Below are 16,929 nucleotides of genomic sequence, written 5' to 3'. Positions count from 1 at the left end.
GACTCCTTATCAGAAAAAAGGACATGGTCCCAGCCTGGGACCACACAGACAGGGTGGTTCTGCGGTGATGAGGGCTGAGGAGGGGAACCCGGATGAACGCACATTTCAATTATTTTTTTTTATTATTTTTTTTTTTTATTATTTTTTTTTTAACCCCTTTAGGACACAGCCTTATTTCACCTTAAGGACCAGGCCATTTTTTGCAAATCTGACCAGTGTCACTTTAAGTGCTGATAACTTTAAAACGCTTTGACTTATCCAGGCCATTCAGAGATTGTTTTTTCGTCACATATTGTACTTCATGACACTGGTAAAATGAAGTAAAAAAAAATAATCATTTTTATTTATAAAAAAAACACCAAATTTACCATAAATATATATCAAATCATAACTATAGGATCATATAGTCCCGGTGTGGATGCTGTCAATGGGTTCAAAGGATAAATGTTAAGCAGCATTTTTAGAATATCAAGAAGTATACCTATGTTAAAAAAATTATACATATACATAGGCTGTGTATACATATGTGACACCTTTCATAAAATATATATATTCTTGAGATCTTCCCAAGATCTCAGGATCCGAAAGCTCAGGATTCACAGAATCTGAATCACATACATAACCACTCTAAAGGAACGCAATCTTTGGGGGGAATCCCGGGCAGATTGAACTTCCACTCTAACCATGGATTTAATCTCCTCCAGCAGAGTAGATGATTCATACTTGACAACAGACGCGGTACACTCCTTGCATAAAGGTTTAGACCCAGGAGGAAGGTAGACGTTTTGAACAGAGAACACACTTTCTGGGTTTAACCTTGGCAGAAGAGGAAGACTCCTTTTCTCCCTGCAATATACAAGAGAGAGAAGGGTCAACCACTACAGGGTAAGAAAAACATAAAGAGGGTGCCTGAGACAGGCTACTCACAAAACTCAGAGTAGTGGGGTGCTCAGATCCAGAGCCAATGATAGAGGGGGCACTCATGACTCCAGCTCCCGTCCACAGAAACGCCAGAGACTGCCGGCAGGTTGAGAACACTGGGTGCCAAGTTGGGACTGGAATTGCCCCCTTTAACACTGGGCAAGTGCCGGCCGCGTGACGTCAAGACGCTAAGCCAAGCCCCCTCGGCATCTGACATCATCAGCTGGCGGCTGGAGGGAAGAGCGTTCTAGCGTCGATCCAGCCGCCTTTCCACTCCACATAAAGCCCTCCTGGATCGCTGCAAGAGGGAGCTTCGCCGGGGCCACCGTACCATAAACTGGCCCGGGCGCAGACCACATAGGAAGAGGGAAGAGCCAGGCCGCCGGAACCAACCTTCGGTCTGCAGTCAAAAAAATTATCCCGATAAAATAGACTAGGAACCCAGAAGAGCTCCCAGCACCTCTCTGGTCTCCTTCCTTGACAGGACAGGAAAAAACACTGGCGATGAGGGGAAGGGTGGGGGGTTTTAAAACTCTCTGTGTTTTTCCTATCCTATTAGAGGAAGTCAATCTCCGTGTGTGCTGTCATGGAGACGACTGGGGAAAAGACCATGAATATTATTTCGACACAAAATTTATTTAAGAAACACAACTCAATATGACAATTCAAAAAAATAAAATAATAAATTCACAATAGTTGTGAAGTGACCGCTGGAAAATCCGTGCTGCAGGTTTTTTACAGAGAGCGTTGAGAAAGAATACAGCAGGAGTTCTCCGTTCATCTGCTTGTTCGGTACATACATTTCTTAAGTCCATTTCACAAATTCACAAAAACCTTTCTTAAAATATACAACAAAATTGATGAGGTGTCCAAAGAGTTCACAACATGAATGAATCATGAATGACCAGACTGAATGGTAGGTTCAGTAGATAGCGCGAGGATTTTTGGTGCTATAATACGCCTCACAGGCGGCCACATACGCTGACTCTGGAAAGAAGTCTTCATGATACTCTGCCAGGAACCTGCAAAAAGAAATACGCTTTTTTAACCCCTCCTCATCATTACAGTAGAATCGGGTCTACACATCTACCATGGGAGAGCTGGCACTACCAAAAAATTTGGGGGCTGCCAAAGGGATTTGGTTGAGAACACTGCAGAACCAGTGTTCCTATCTAGTGACATGTTTGTGTCTCTTCATCAGATAACAGTTATAATGTAGAGAAAGTTAATACAAGGCACATACTAATGTATTGTGATTGTCCATATTGCCTCTTTTGCTGGCTGGATTCATGGATTCATTTATTTATTTTTTACTTCATCAACTGAGGAAGCTACATGTGAAATCAGTACTTCTTGATGTCTGTATGTTATTTATGGCACTTTAGACTGTTATATGTTATTCATGTGATAGTCATCTTTTCCTATTCATTGCTTGTTCTCCACTTGGAGTTTACTATATCTATGATACTGTGTGATCTTCATACCTCATTACCAGTGTCATAGTGATTGATATTAATATCATTGACCAAGAAGTCTGGACTTTTGACATGTGACTTAGGCTCCATTCACAGGTCCGCATCCGTTCCGCAAAACCCACTCATTCTCTATGGGGACAGAACGGATGTGGACAGCACACAGTGTGCTGTCCGCATCCGCATTTGCAGAGCGTGGCCCCGATCTTCCGGTCCACAGCTCCGCAAAAGATAGAACATGTCCTATTCTTGTCCGCAGCTGCGGACAAGATTAGGCATTTCTATAGGGGGTGCAGGCAATTTGCGGGTCCGCAACACACCACGGAAGTGTGAATGGAGCCTTATTGTTTGTGGTTCTTTTTCTTTCCTGTGTATACATGCTGTTGCTATATTTTTTTAATCTATGTATTTTTCTAATATGTACTAAATAAAATTTATTGGATTTATTATATGCTGTGTATTGTAATGTACTATACATTAGTAGGTGTCTTGTAATAACTTTCTCTACATGATAAATGCCACTTGCTGAAGTGACAACCCCTTTAAAAGGGAATCGGTCACCTGGTTTGACCATATTAAGCTCTCATCATTGCCATGTGTAATAAGATACCTTATCTCCTGCAGTGGTTTCTTTCTTATATTCATGCTTTCGTTTTGCTAAAAAAGCGATCTTTGTGTTATGCAAATGAACCCTGAAGGTGCCCAGAGGGGCGTTATTCTTCACCCTCTGAGCCCAGTAACGCCCCCCTGCAGTGCCTAGACTGCCTTAGTTTATAGTCCAAACACGCCCTCTTCGCCATGTAGTATCGTCCCACAGTCTAGTTTAACAGTGCCACCCCCACTGCTTACTTTATTCAAGCCAGGCACCTGGAATCTTCAGTTAGTCCGGCTGAAATCTTGCTCAGGCGCAGTACCGCCTACTGCCTGTGCGATCGACCACTCCTGAGGGCAACAGCGATAAGAAGACGTCACTGGGCTCGGCGCATGCCCAGTGACACTTTTGAGGCTGTTGCCCGCAGGAGCGGTCGGATCGCACAGGCGGTACTGCGCCTTAGCCGGACTAACTGAAGATTCCAGGTGCCTGGCTTGAATAAAGTAAGCAGTGGGGGTGGCACTGTTAAACTAGACTGTGGGACGATACTACATGGCGAAGAGGGCGTGTTTGGACTATAAACTAAGGCAGTCTAGGCACTGCAGGGGGGCGTTACTGGGCTCAGAGGGTGAAGAATAACGCCCCTCTGGGCACCTTCAGGGTTCATTTGCATAACACAAAGAAAACCATATAAGAAAGAAAACCACTGCAGGAGAATAGGTATTTTATTAAACATGGCAATGGTGAGAGCTTAATATGGTCAAACCAGGTGACAGATTCCCTTTAAGTCAAACCATGTGTCTTGGATTGAAGTAAGAGGGAAGTGGATAATACAGCGGATCTGACTCCATGACACTTCCTGCACTTTGTGAAAGGATAAAGCAGAGGGGGCTGTTGCAGATCATATGCTAATATAACAAATTACTCACTGAACTTTCTGTTGGATTTCACATGATTTGCGCCTACAATATGCAAGTCTACCTTCCAATACATTGGTACTGTATGGGATTCTAAGGTGTCTATTCCAGGAGGTTCTGTACAGGAACTATACACAGATACTTGCAATTTCTCACTAAAGCTACTTTCAGGTTGCTCCTGCTAGACACGGGCGTTCACTGCCGGAGCCCATTGACTATAATGAGAACCGGCGGTGATTCGAAAGATCCCCCCTCAGCCGGGCAAAAACTGTTGTATGGAGCGTTTTTTGTCCGGCTGAATCCTGGCATTATACTGGGAAGCAACCAGATTCCATTATAGCCCACCGACGCGCAGAGCTCTCCAGCTATGCCAGATCTGGAGAACTCCGGCAGGCTGTTCTTCTGCTGGATTGCTTTAGCTCTAGTGTGAAACCAGCCTAACCTCAGTAATTTCTACTAAGGTGAAGCAAAAGAAAAGTACAACTGCAGCGCATCCGCATACCTTAGAAAAAGTTCAAAGTGCTTGAGCAAAACCTTCACGTTTTTCTCTGCAAAGAACATCTTTCCCATAATCTCAGGAAGTTTCACTAAGAAAAGTAAAATAAACAAGTTTGGATTTATTTTTAAATGTCAGTCATACAATTTTTATTTTTGTGCATCACACATCTTTCTTTACCTGCTTTTTGCACAGCTCCGCCATATAAACGTACTATGGACACAGCCAATTTAAGCTGCAGTAAAATACTGTATTAAACTATTGCTAAACAAACCTAAATATAAATACAAATATAAATCAAAAAGCTAAAATATGAAACTTTGAAAACAGATCTTTTTTCACCTAAATGCCTAGGAATGTAGGTTGCTGAAGCGCCAGGACTTCATAAGGATAAAAATCTTTACAGCACACAATACAGAAATGATTCTCCAACAGACGCTTCTTACCAAACAAACGAAGCAAATGCTGCGATCCATATATATAGGACGGAGGAGGTGGCTGGTCACTTTGAGGGTAATTTTCAGGCATCAGTTTCCAAGACAACACCTACAAATGAGAAAAAAAAATTACTTGAGTTAAAATGAGGTCAAGATACTGGGATAAATAATTCACTAAATTGGAAGACTACATACAAGAATATTAAAAAGGCTTCCCTATCCAGCAACCAAAGGTTAACTAGGTGTTGGAAGTGGAAAAAGGAACAAGCAGATCTTCTCCATATGATTTGGTCATGCCCACTGATCCAGTCCTTCTGGGGTCGAGTCTTTGAGGAGTTCGTTTGTAGGACCACCATTAAACCCTCCTTTGATGCCCAATTAGCCATTTAGGTATTTTTTCTTCTCCCCCAGAAATGTCTAGGAAGGATGATATCTTCTGGCTTAAAACTTTGTTATTAGCCAGAGTTGTTCTAGTAAGAAAATGGGGATCAAGTATACAACCGGATTTGAAAAAGTGGCAAAATCTAATAAGGAAGGTTAAGAATTATTTGAGATATGCAATTCAGAGCACTAAAATGGGAAAAAACTTGGGTATATTGCTCTTAACCCGTACCCGGCTGTCTTTTAGCCCTGCAATATTCCAAATTGGGGATACATAATTTTAAGCATATATAGCAGTTCTTTTAAAAGTTTTTTTTTTTCAGCTCCATAGCCACGAGACAAGGGGCGGAGGGGAGATCTTTGGTTGGGGGGGGGGGGGGGATTCGGTCTTCTTTCTTGTTATAAGAATTACGGACAGAGATTAAGCATTTCGATGTCTGTTGCTGTCATTGTTGCATATCACATGTTCAATAGCATAGTTTGTCTATTGTAATTATGTCAACTATGACTTTGCTGTACAATCTTTCTTAGAGTCCATTAACACGTCCGCAATTTCGTTCTGCATTATGCAGAACGGAATTGCAGAGGACCTATTCAGTTCTATGGGGCCGCACGATGGGCTGCCCGGACACGGAATTGCGGATCCGCACTTCCGTTCCCCCAAAAAATAGAACATGTCCTATTCTTGTCCGCAATTGCGGACAAGAATAGGCATTTTCTATTAAGTTCCGGCAAAATGCGGAACGCACATTGTCGAAGTCCGTGTTTTGCGGATCCACAGATCCGCATAACAGACACGGACGTGTGAATGGACCCTTATTGTATTTTTATAAGAATATAAATAAATAAAACTCCATGTGAAAAAAATCATTACTACTGTTATGTCCTGCCATGGCGCTCAGCAGAATGTACATGTGGCACAAATGATTAGATAAGGAGGCAAAGGCCAGCAGCCTTTGCAATAGGTTTATTAAATTTGGGTGTTCTGACTTTCTCCTCCATATCTGTAGTGCGGGATTGGATTGCTTAATAGGACATTCCCATGGTGAGGATATGCCATATACGTCCAGTAGGTTCCCATCTCAATAGGCCCCTGAAGCGAATGGAGAGCCAGCTACCATGCACAGCCACTACTATGGGCCTTGTGAGGGACACGCGGCTTGCTCTCCGATTCACTGATATGGAACGTCCGAGAATAGCCGAGCATGCTCGCTTGGCTAGTTTTGGAATTCCCAAGCACTGAATAGAGGGGTGGCTGTGGCCTCTTGAGATTGGAGTGGGTCCCAGAGGTGGACATTTATGCATAACCTATCAATATACAATAAATGTACAGATGAGATAACCCCTATCAATTACAGAAATCAGTTACTTAGTCCCAAATCTAAATTGCATCATATGGGGGAGAAACTTTATTCATTTTTTTTAAGCATCAACACCCCTCTCCAGCAATAACCTATGCAAATCATAGCTGAAGTACGCAGACAGATGTCAATGATACCACAGTAACAAATGTAATGCTTTCTAGGAAGGGAACTGATAAGAGTAGCCCATGAAATGTGGATGAAACTAATACAGGGAAATCAATCTTCTAAGAAACTCCCCTCGTTGGGATGAAAATAAAAGAACCTAGAAATGTGGGTAAGGGATGTGCAAGGTCCAGAAGGGGGCGCCATGTTTCCATTTTACAGAAATAAGACTGTTCTGATGCTAAACATTATAGTATTCTAGGGATAATACCTCTTACAAAACAGCCAGAAATAGCATAATTGCAAGCTTTGCATATAAAAAGAAGAGAATGCAGAATGACTATAAAAACAATACGCAAAATGAATGTTTTATGGAGAAATACAACTCAGCTAAGTACTGGCAGGTTCAGTGTGTAAAAACTATGGCCTCACGTACACCGGGAGGTGAAACCACTGGTCAATCAACTGAACAAACTGGTTCTCCTGCTGTATTTGATGGACTGGTGAATCAGGCAAAGTGGGTTGCTGAGACTGAATATGCATCATATACCATAGTTGAGGTATCCATTTCCTTTTTTTAAAGATGTGCTTTGGACCTCTGTTTCTCCATGTTCCTACCCCTTAAAGGGGTATTCCGGTAGGTACAAGTTATTCCCTATCCACAGGTCCTACTGCTGAGACCCCCACCAATCATGAGAATGAGCAGCCCCTTGCTTCTCCCCTAAAATGACTGAATCGGCCGGTCACACCATTCATTTCTATGGGCATGCTGGAGACAGATGAGTACAGCACTCAGCTATCTCCAGAGTTCCCACAGAAATAAATGGAGCGGCCACGTGCAGCAGCCCCCATTCTTATGATCGGTGGGGGGGGGGGAGAATAAATGTAAAAAACTCTACTTGTCGAAGGACTAAAGCGGGGGATCGATCTACTTGTTCCTCATGACAATCTACTGGTCCCGATACAAAACATTATTTTAATTCAAAACCATATTTCAATGCACCACTACGCTTCCTTATGCAGGGAGGTGGCTGGCTTGCGTTCCAGTCTTTGTGGGGTGAAATGACTAAGTTTAGTTCTCGTTCACACCAGATGATTCTGTCCAGAATGCACTACATCGCGACCGTCTCACTATGTTGTGGGGCAGGAGGGGGCGTGATGATCCATTGAAGTGAATGGCACCGTAGCAACAGCCGCAGGCGATCAGATGCACGGGATCGCAAGGCACAATTATGCCTGAAGTCCGGTCAAATTGCTGCTTGCAGAATTTTGTTTGGACTGGACAGCAGGCATAATGTGCCTTACGATCCTGTGCAGCCAATCGCATTGCAGCCGTTGGGCATGGTTATGGTGCCAATCACTTCAACAGACCACTACGCCCCCTCCTGCCCCACAATAAAGTTAGCCGGCCATAATGCGGTGCAGTGCATTTTGGACAGAATCAGGCCAGAACGCACTGCCTGGTGTGAACGAGGCCTTAATGTACTCACAGCAATTCGTTTAGTGCACACTCTTGCTCTTAGCACATTACTACCCGTACCTCTAGGTAGTTTAGGCAAATTAGCTCACCTTCCCAGTTCGACAACACCTGCAGAAAGGGGGTCCTCTGAGGGATGCTGGCAGAGTTGAGAGTTCTATCACTGCCCCTGGCTCTGTAACGGCTCTGTCACTGCTCCTCCCCCCGAGCCGGAGACGTGACAGAACCTTTCATTGCTCCACCCCTTCAGCTCTGTCATTTCTTCTCCCCCCCCCCCCCCCCCCCCCCCCCCCCGCTGTCACTACACCACGCCCCCCCCAGCTGTCACTACACCACGCCCCCCCCAGCTCTGTCACCGAGGCTGCGTCACTGCTCTACGGCCACTGCTAGTGTTGAGCGAACCTGGGACCCGAACTTGACCCCGGACCCCATTAAAGTCAATGGGGAACCGAACTTCACTTGAACATGGTTATCACGGAAAATAATACTATTCGCTTTTTCAGATCTGAGTTTTCACGATCGTGGAAACTCAGATCCGATGGTATATTCTAACAGTGATGGGGACGCACCTGTGACAGGGCGCTGCCATTTGCGGCACCTGAGGGGTTTATGGCGCGGACGGCAGCTCCCTGTAAGAGGTCGGGTGCCAGAATGTTTCTACGATGTTTGCATTGGTGGGCAGTTTTCTCCAATCCAATGGTATATTTTAACTTTAAGCGTCCCCATCACCATGGGAACGCCTCTCCACGCCCAGCTTGTCGCCGATCCACTGCGTCCACTGCTCCGGTAAACAAAGCCATCTCAGCCCTGCTACTTGCCCGCAGTAGGGCTAAGCTACTGAACAAACTACCTGTCCGGCACCCGGAACTGCATGTCCCGGGCGTCGGGCGATACGATTTCCACACCCCTGGGGTCCCAGCGGTAGGACTCCCACCGATCTGATAGTTATCCCCTATCTTGTGGATAGGGGATAACTTGTACCTACTGGAATACCCCTTTAAACACTACTCAAATAAATTGCATCAAAGTACAACCAAGGCTATGTCCATACACTGTGCTGCACTGCCCCTTTTGAAAGCACAGCATGAGAACAGTGCGAGTAACCCGAGAGACATGGTCATTTAATCCAGGTTAAGAACCTAGACTTTAGTCAACCAAGTCATGTCATTGAAGGGTGTATACATGTTATAAAGTAGGGAATGTGCTTGTATACTTGCTAACTATAAGCCAAAGTAGAGCACCACAAGAGGACTAGGCAGCCCATTTATTTTAATCCTGCAATAAATGCTTAGAGCAAGTGGCCCTGGCAGATGAACCCCATGAACAGCTTATACTCAGGAGACATTTTATATGGGCCTTTCACTATCCCACCATAAATCTTGCATTTGTATGTCCGATAGATTTTATTAATTTTTTTATACATTCTAACACAGATATTTAACTGTGTAGAACTGATAACTCCGTGATCAATATCTCAACTTTTTAACTATCACTTCTATTACTTTTAAGTTCAACATGTTCATGAAGGATATTGTTTCTAACTTATACTAAAGCTGCCCAAAGACATGACATAACTGTCATTCAAAAGGTGTAGTATTCTGGAAAGCCCTAACTGGGTCTTCAAGAAAGACCAAGTTTTCTGGAAACTCAGATAAAGGGTCTGTGAAGGTTCTCATTTATCCAGGTCATGGTATATATCTGTAAATCTTTACAGATATATCAGTTAAAGGGGTATTCTGGTAGGTAAAAGTTATCCCCTATCCACATGATAGAGGATAACTATCAGATTGAACGGGGGCCCCATACACCCTGCAGCTCCCCCCCCCCCCCCCGAAAAGAACGGAGCGGATGGTACATGTGGGAGGCCGCTCTATTCATTTCTATGGGAGTTGCGGAGATAGTGGAGCGCTGTATTTGGCTATCTCCGAAACTCCCATAGATATGAAGTAGTCGTCCCATGTGCGATTTGCCGCTCTGTTCTTTTCAGGGGAGATGCAGGGGTACCGAACCTGAATTCTCATGATCGGTGGGGGTCCCAGCAATAGTACCCCCAACCAATCTGATAGTTATCCCCTATCCTGTGGATAGGGGATAACTTTAACCAACCAGAATACCCATTGCCCTGTAAGGAGTACTTGATCATATGTGTCTAACACTGCATGTGCCTAACAACCCCCCCCAGAAATCTTTCAGACGTGCAGGGTACATGATCACAGACAATGCAGGAAGCAGAATGAGTGACTACATTATAGTTGGTTAAATTAATTCAAAGAAAAGAGTTGACCACTTTAACATTGCTTGTGGTTACCTCATTGAGTTCATTGTTTCGACGACCTTCAAGTCCAGAAAACACAGAACTTCCTTCTTTGCTGGGAGTTAAAGTAATCGGTGATGATGAGCCACTATGAACAGGCGTTTCTAGAAAGAATCAAAGGTGAAATATAAAATAATGCTTCAAATACAGCAAACAAACATATACTGGTAAATGAAAATCTAGATCACATTTTAATGAGCAACATGGATCTACCAGGAGAAGTAGAAAAATCCGCAGCACTCGCCAGTGTAGTTAATCCAGTAGTGATTTATTCACAAAACAGCATGGTGATGCGACATTTTGACCTTCATCAGTCTTTCTCAAGCATTAGAAAGACCGATGAAGGTCGAAACGTCGCATCACCATGCTGTTTTGTGAATAAATCACTACTGGATTTACTACACTGGCGAGTGCTGCGGATTTTTGTATTTCTACTGACGTTAGGACCACAAGCCAAGATTCCCATCTGCGTGCACCACCTTCACCTCAAAGGTACCTTTTATGGCTTTCCCTATTATGGGATCAGTAGTGCTGCCAATCCTCTGTGTATAATGGATCTACCAGGGTCATATTAATTCTGCCACGCTGGTCCCTCAAATGCAAGTTCCTAAGATGTTCTCTACACCAGCGGTCTCCAACTACCGGGCCGCGGACCAGTACCAGGCCGTGGATCATCTGGTACTGGTCCTGCAGAGCGTGCTGGTGTTAAAAGAAGACCTTTCATGGGTCCAAACATAATAAACTAAGTAGCAGAACATGTAGGGGTTAATGCAGGGATGTCCCTGCACTTACTATTATTTCTGTCCGGCGCTCCATTCGCCCGCTGTGGCCCCGGTTACAGTCTCCCGCGCTGTATGCTAAGTAATAACATCGGAACACCAGGGAGGAGACATCAGCTTTTCTCCCTGGCTGTGAAGGTGGTTTTTATTTTTTTTCTCCCTGACTGTGACTGGACAGCGCTACAGCCAGGGAGAAGGAACGTCCAGGGAGAGAAGCTGATGTCTCCTCCCTGGTGTTGCAATGCTATTACTTAGCATACAGCACGGGAAAATGTAGCGGGGGGCCACAGCGGCACAAGGGAGCGGCGCCCATAAATAATAGTAAGTGCAGGGACATCCCTGCATTAACCCCTACATGTTCTGCTACTTCGTTTATTATGTTTGGACCCATGAAATGTCCTCTTTAAATGACGGGGACAGGAACTGTTGGCTCCTGTGCCCCGTTGTTTAGCCTTGCAGACTGAAGGCTGTAAGGCCTGATGCCTATGAGGCAGTGCTAAGGTGCAAGATGGTCACAATATTATCATCATTGCGAACTGATGTGCCGGGTCAGAGGCGTTGTGACCGTCGTCATCACACTGCCAGAGACCCGGTGAAGGAGTACCGCCTGTACTGTAATGCAGGGAGCCGGAAGGAGGTGAGTTTTTGCTCTCTCTTTCCTTTATGAACACTACTGGGGCACCAAGGAGGAGGCACTGCTCTACACTATGTCCAAAACACCACAGGACATATCAGCATGGCTGCATTTTACTGGGCTTTGTAGGAGGAGCTGCCGATACAATGTCCACTCTCTGACATCATTTCCAGGTATTGGCTGAAGCACCACATGACAGACTTCCTACTTTGTCCGTCCCTTGAAATCGCTCTGCACATAACATTGGTGATACTAACGGCTCCATTTGAAAATTCTTGTATTAATTGGGTAATGCAACAGGTGGAAGAGCAGGGAGTGAGTGATGCTTCAATCAACCGATGCAAAGCAAAAAGTGATCTCAGAGAAGGGGCATTATATCGGCAGCCCAACATTCACATTAAGGCCTCTTTCACACTTGCGTTGTCCGGATCCGGCGTGTACTCCACTTGCCGGAATTACACGCCGGATCCGGAAAAACGCAAGTGTACTGAAAGCATTTGAAGACGGATCCGTCTTCAAAATGCTTTCAGTGTTACTATGGCACCCAGGACACTATTAAAGTCCTGGTTGCCATAGTAGGAGCGGGGAGCGGTATACTTACAGTCCGCGCGGCTCCCGGGGCGCTCCAGAGTGACGTCAGAGCGCCCCATGCGCATGGATGACGTGTCATGCGATCACGTGATCCATGCGCTTGGGGCGCCCTGACGTCACTCTGGAGCGCCCCGGGAGCCGCACGGACGGTAAGTATGCTGCTCCCCCGCTCCCCGCTACACTTTACCATGGCTGCCAGGACTTTAGCGTCCCGGCAGCCATGGTAACCCACTCTAAAAAAGCTAAACGTCGGATCCGGCAATGCGCCGAAACGACGTTTAGCTTAAGGCCGGATCCGGATCAATGCCTTTCAATGGGCATTCATTCCGGATCCGGCCTAGCGGCAAGTCTTCAGGATTTTTGGCCGGAGCAAAAAGCGCATATCCTTTATATCTAATCTGTTTTTATTTTCTGATTGCAGTTTCCTGAACATTATTATGGGATCGGCCATCTAGCCTGAGCTGTTCTTTACAGCATTTACACAGCATTAAAAAATTGCTTTACGGCAGCCCATGGACCATAGACACAATGGTCAGGAGGGAACCTCATTGACTTCTATGGGAGTGTGTTCTGGGCATGCTCTGTGCCCTGTGCAGAGGTCATTGTACAAGGAAAGAACAGATACGTTCTGGCAATGACCTACTGTGAAACCAATAGCAGGCAGCGACGGGGACGAGCCCCTTGAGGCTGGTCACCATCGCGGCCTGCTATTGGCTGCTCCCCCTCCCGTTGACAGATGTTTTGATCCGAGCGATGCGGAGATGCAGCAGTGGCAAGGGATCCAGAGCGACGTGGGTGCCAGGGGAGCATGTAAGTATATTTCTGGAGCTTCACTTTATAAATCATTAAGTTTCAAAAACTAAAGTTTGCATCGGTCATAACCTTTAAAGGCTGTTTTGCAAGATGTTTTTTTTTCTGTCTGGGGGTTAGGTTTGTCTGTGGCCACTGATTTCAATGAAGTGTTCGAGATCATTATTTGGGTCCACTGCTGTGAACTGACCTTTACTACAGCAAAACAAAATTATTTAGATGGTGTGAAAATAACTGTTATATAAAGTAGTATAAAACTAAAATCTATGCTGATTTTGGCTACCTTAAGCACAGAAGATAACCTACTCTTCTCTAAGTGAAGAAATAGCTTTGGCATTGAAGTTGGCGTCTCCGGATGCCGTCGCTTGGGTTGTGGAGAAGAACTACTCTCAGACATTCGATCACAGCTCGAACTGTGACGTGTTGAGCGCCTCAGAGATTGCAAAACGTCCGACTCTGTTCTCCGTCTCTTGGGAGTTGTGGACTCTCCAGTGGTGGGCTGGCTATCTGTTGACTGAGGAGTTGGTGGGTTTAAAAGTGGTGGACTTGGGGATACTTCCTCCTGGTTTCTTTAGAAGAGAAAAAAAATACTATTAACTGCTTGACTTTTTGTTAAGGCTACTTTCACACTTGCGGCAGGACGGATCCGACAGGCTGTTCACACTGTCGGATCCGTCCTTACGCTGTTTTGCCGTGCCGCCGCTCCGTCCCCATTGACTATAATGGGGACGGGGGTGGCGCTCCAGCGCAATACGGCAGTGCACGGCGAAAGGCCGCCGGACTAAAAGTCCTGCATGTCCAACTTTTCAGTCTGGCGGCCTCTGACCGCGAACTGCCGTACTGCGCCGGAGCGCCGCCCCGTCCGCATTATAGTCAATGGGAACGGAGCGGCGGTCCGGTGGCACAGCGGAAGGACGGATCCGACAGGGTGAACAGCCTGTCAGATCCGTCCTGCCGCAAGTATGAAAGTAGCCTAAGGAAAGCATGAATAAAACAAACAAAAAAAACAACAACAGAACATACCTATTACCAAAAGATGTGACTTCTTTAATAGGAAGAAAAAATTTTGATGAGATCACCTTCTTATATTGTGCTTGCTCATATGGGTAGAGGAGTATCAGTGGGAGCGTGAAGTCAAACGTAATTCTTAAGCCATCCACCATTTCTTTGCACAGTTCCACACTAGAAAACAAATATATTTTTGAAATGTATTTTACTGACCAATATAGCGCCGACATATCCTGCAGTACTTTACAGACATTATGATCACTTGTATAGCGCTGAAATATTCCGCCGTGCTTTACAGTCATTAGCATCACTTATATAGCGCTGACAAATTCTGCAGCGCTTTACAGACATTATCTCACTTGCTGTCCCCAAAGGAGCTCACAATGTAAGGTCCCCATCAGTATGTCTTTGGAGTGTGGGAGGAAACCGGAGTATCTACAGGAAACACACACGAACAGGGGAAGAACATTCAAACTCCATGCAGATGTTGTCCTTGGTCGGATTCGGACCTTGGACCCCAGTGTTGCAAGGCTACAGTGCTAACCACTGAGCCACCATGCTGCCCAAAATTATATATTTAATATAAGGCTGAAACGATTACTCGATTCAATCGAGTAATTCTACCCAAAAAAACCTTGATGCATAATCGAGGATTCGTTTGTGTCATGTGACCAGAAAGCTGGAGTGAAGCGCTTGCTATTACTCACCACTGCGTGGTCACCCGCCGCCCCCTACCGCACTGCACCCGCCGGCTGTCGGACAGCAGCTTCATTGCCAACCTCCCCAACAGCTACATGACCGACCTGCAGCACCCCCAGCCGCCACCACCCACCGGGCAGTAGCAGGCAGAGTAGGGCGTAAGTGGCAGGGGGCTTCTCTTTCATCACCAACGTAGTCAAACAGACGGTGCCTCGGCGGGTCTGGGGGAGCAGCGTGAGGGCGCCCCGGGAGGAAGTCCCATATCCCGCTGGTGAGTCCCTGGCCGTTATATGTGCCCACTGGATCATAGGGGCCCTGATGTACACAAGGTGTCGACTGAGACCCTAAGATGTGGGGTTCCCAGTTCCCCCCAATGTACTGGTGTGCAAACTGGTTTACATTCCACAGGGACTGGGGGGACTTCCTGTTTAATGTTAGTGGTCCCCAAATAAATGTATGCAAATTATTTCTTTATATTCCACATCCTGCATTTTAGGGGCCCCTGTGTTAGATTGCCATAGGGCCCCCCAAAAACTATATGGAAAATATATTATGCCATGTACACAGGGGCCACTGTGTTAGATTGCCATAGGACCCCAGCAAAATATATGGAAATTCTATTATTGCTTTATAGGTCATATAGACAGAGGGCCCTGTATATGACGCCATAGGGTCCCCAGCCCGTTCCCCAATAATATATATGGAAATTATTGCTCTATGTGTCATGTAGACAGGGGCGCCCCCGGTGTTTCGGATCCCCCATACTGACTGGAGAGTTCCCCTACAATGAGACCTCCTACACCGTGTCCCAGTCACTGCTGGCGGCTTATGGCGGGGGGGGCTGATGAGTTTTTATAAAAAACTTTCTTTTAATTAGTATTTTGTTATTAGATTACTTGATTAATCGTAACAAATAGTCAATAGAATACTCGATTTCTAAAATAATCGTTTACTGCAGCCCTAATTCAATGCCTAAATGTGTTTGGGACAAATGACTGCAATAAGAAACGCTGACAGCGAGGATGGATACTGGACCTTACAGAGAAATGCAGACACTCTTCTCCTGAAGCCAGTGTGCAGGTTTCCACAATCTAAGCAAACAGATCTAATTTGCTTTACCATATTTTCCAGGCACTGCAGACTTTTTAGTGTTTTTTGTCTGATTTGGTGTTTTACCAATGACCAGATGTGACAAAATATATACCTTCAACTATTTCTTAAGCCCTCCCAATGCACTATATATACACGTCTCATCACGCCGTTACTAAGGTGAGATACTGTCCAGACCACCAGGTGGCTGAGAAACAACAAATTCAGATTTCTATTTTATTTATCTCTTTTTAACATTTAAAATTAAAAGTGTTCGGTTTTGTTTTGTCAAGATATGAACGCCAAAATCTATGCCTAAACATCAATTAAAAAAATATTCACCCTTAGAACATGTTGTTTAGAAAAGATGATCATTTTGATATAGAAATGTAGGCACCATTTCTTAAACTGGTGTAAAGTAGAACTGGCTTAGTTGCCCATAGCAACCAATTAGATTCCACCTTTCATTTTGGACAGCTCCTTTGGAAAATGAAGGGAGGAATCTGATTGGTTGCTATGGGAAACTAAGCCAGTTCTACTTTACACCAATTTGATAAATGACCCCACAAGTTTCTAGTCGCAAAGGGGTTTAAAACACAAGAAAAAGGGCTGCAAGAATTTTTTTTTAAAAGTCTTACTTTTTCTCAGGTGGAACATAGTGGACATTCATGTTGACATTTGATGTGGTCTGATGCTGCCTAATTCTTTCATTTGCTGAAAATGCTGCATTGATTGCAAAGTGTTTCACGTACGATTCCAGAATGGTAATAATGTTGGTCTGACAAGGCAGTTTCACAAGCTGGAATGGGAGTAAAAAAATAAATAAAAATTTATTAATTATACTGT

The 16,929-nt window shown here is 45.0% G+C and overlaps 1 protein-coding gene across 3 annotated transcripts in view; it reads right to left on the bottom strand.

The window, feature by feature from the left end:
- Nucleotides 1-1,536: 1,536 nt before the first annotated feature.
- MSL3 (MSL complex subunit 3) overlaps nucleotides 1,537-16,929 on the bottom strand; it is a 29,048-nt gene continuing 13,655 nt past the window's right edge. For all 3 annotated transcript variants that reach the window (XM_044287620.1, XM_044287618.1, XM_044287619.1), the window contains 7 exons: nucleotides 16,722-16,882; nucleotides 14,311-14,469; nucleotides 13,594-13,856; nucleotides 10,468-10,577; nucleotides 4,845-4,944; nucleotides 4,405-4,489; nucleotides 1,537-1,943 (listed from right to left, as the gene is read on the bottom strand). In XM_044287620.1, the coding sequence (XP_044143555.1) occupies nucleotides 1,844-1,943; nucleotides 4,405-4,489; nucleotides 4,845-4,944; nucleotides 10,468-10,577; nucleotides 13,594-13,856; nucleotides 14,311-14,469; nucleotides 16,722-16,882 (978 nt within the window). In that variant the 3' untranslated portion in view covers nucleotides 1,537-1,843. The remainder of the gene's footprint in view (nucleotides 1,944-4,404; nucleotides 4,490-4,844; nucleotides 4,945-10,467; nucleotides 10,578-13,593; nucleotides 13,857-14,310; nucleotides 14,470-16,721; nucleotides 16,883-16,929) is intronic.

The sequence above is a fragment of the Bufo gargarizans genome, chromosome 3, assembly GCF_014858855.1.
Source record: "Bufo gargarizans isolate SCDJY-AF-19 chromosome 3, ASM1485885v1, whole genome shotgun sequence".
NCBI lineage: Eukaryota > Metazoa > Chordata > Amphibia > Anura > Bufonidae > Bufo > Bufo gargarizans.
The sequence above is the reverse complement of the archived record's forward strand: the minus strand, read 5'-3'. Positions and strand labels throughout refer to the sequence as shown.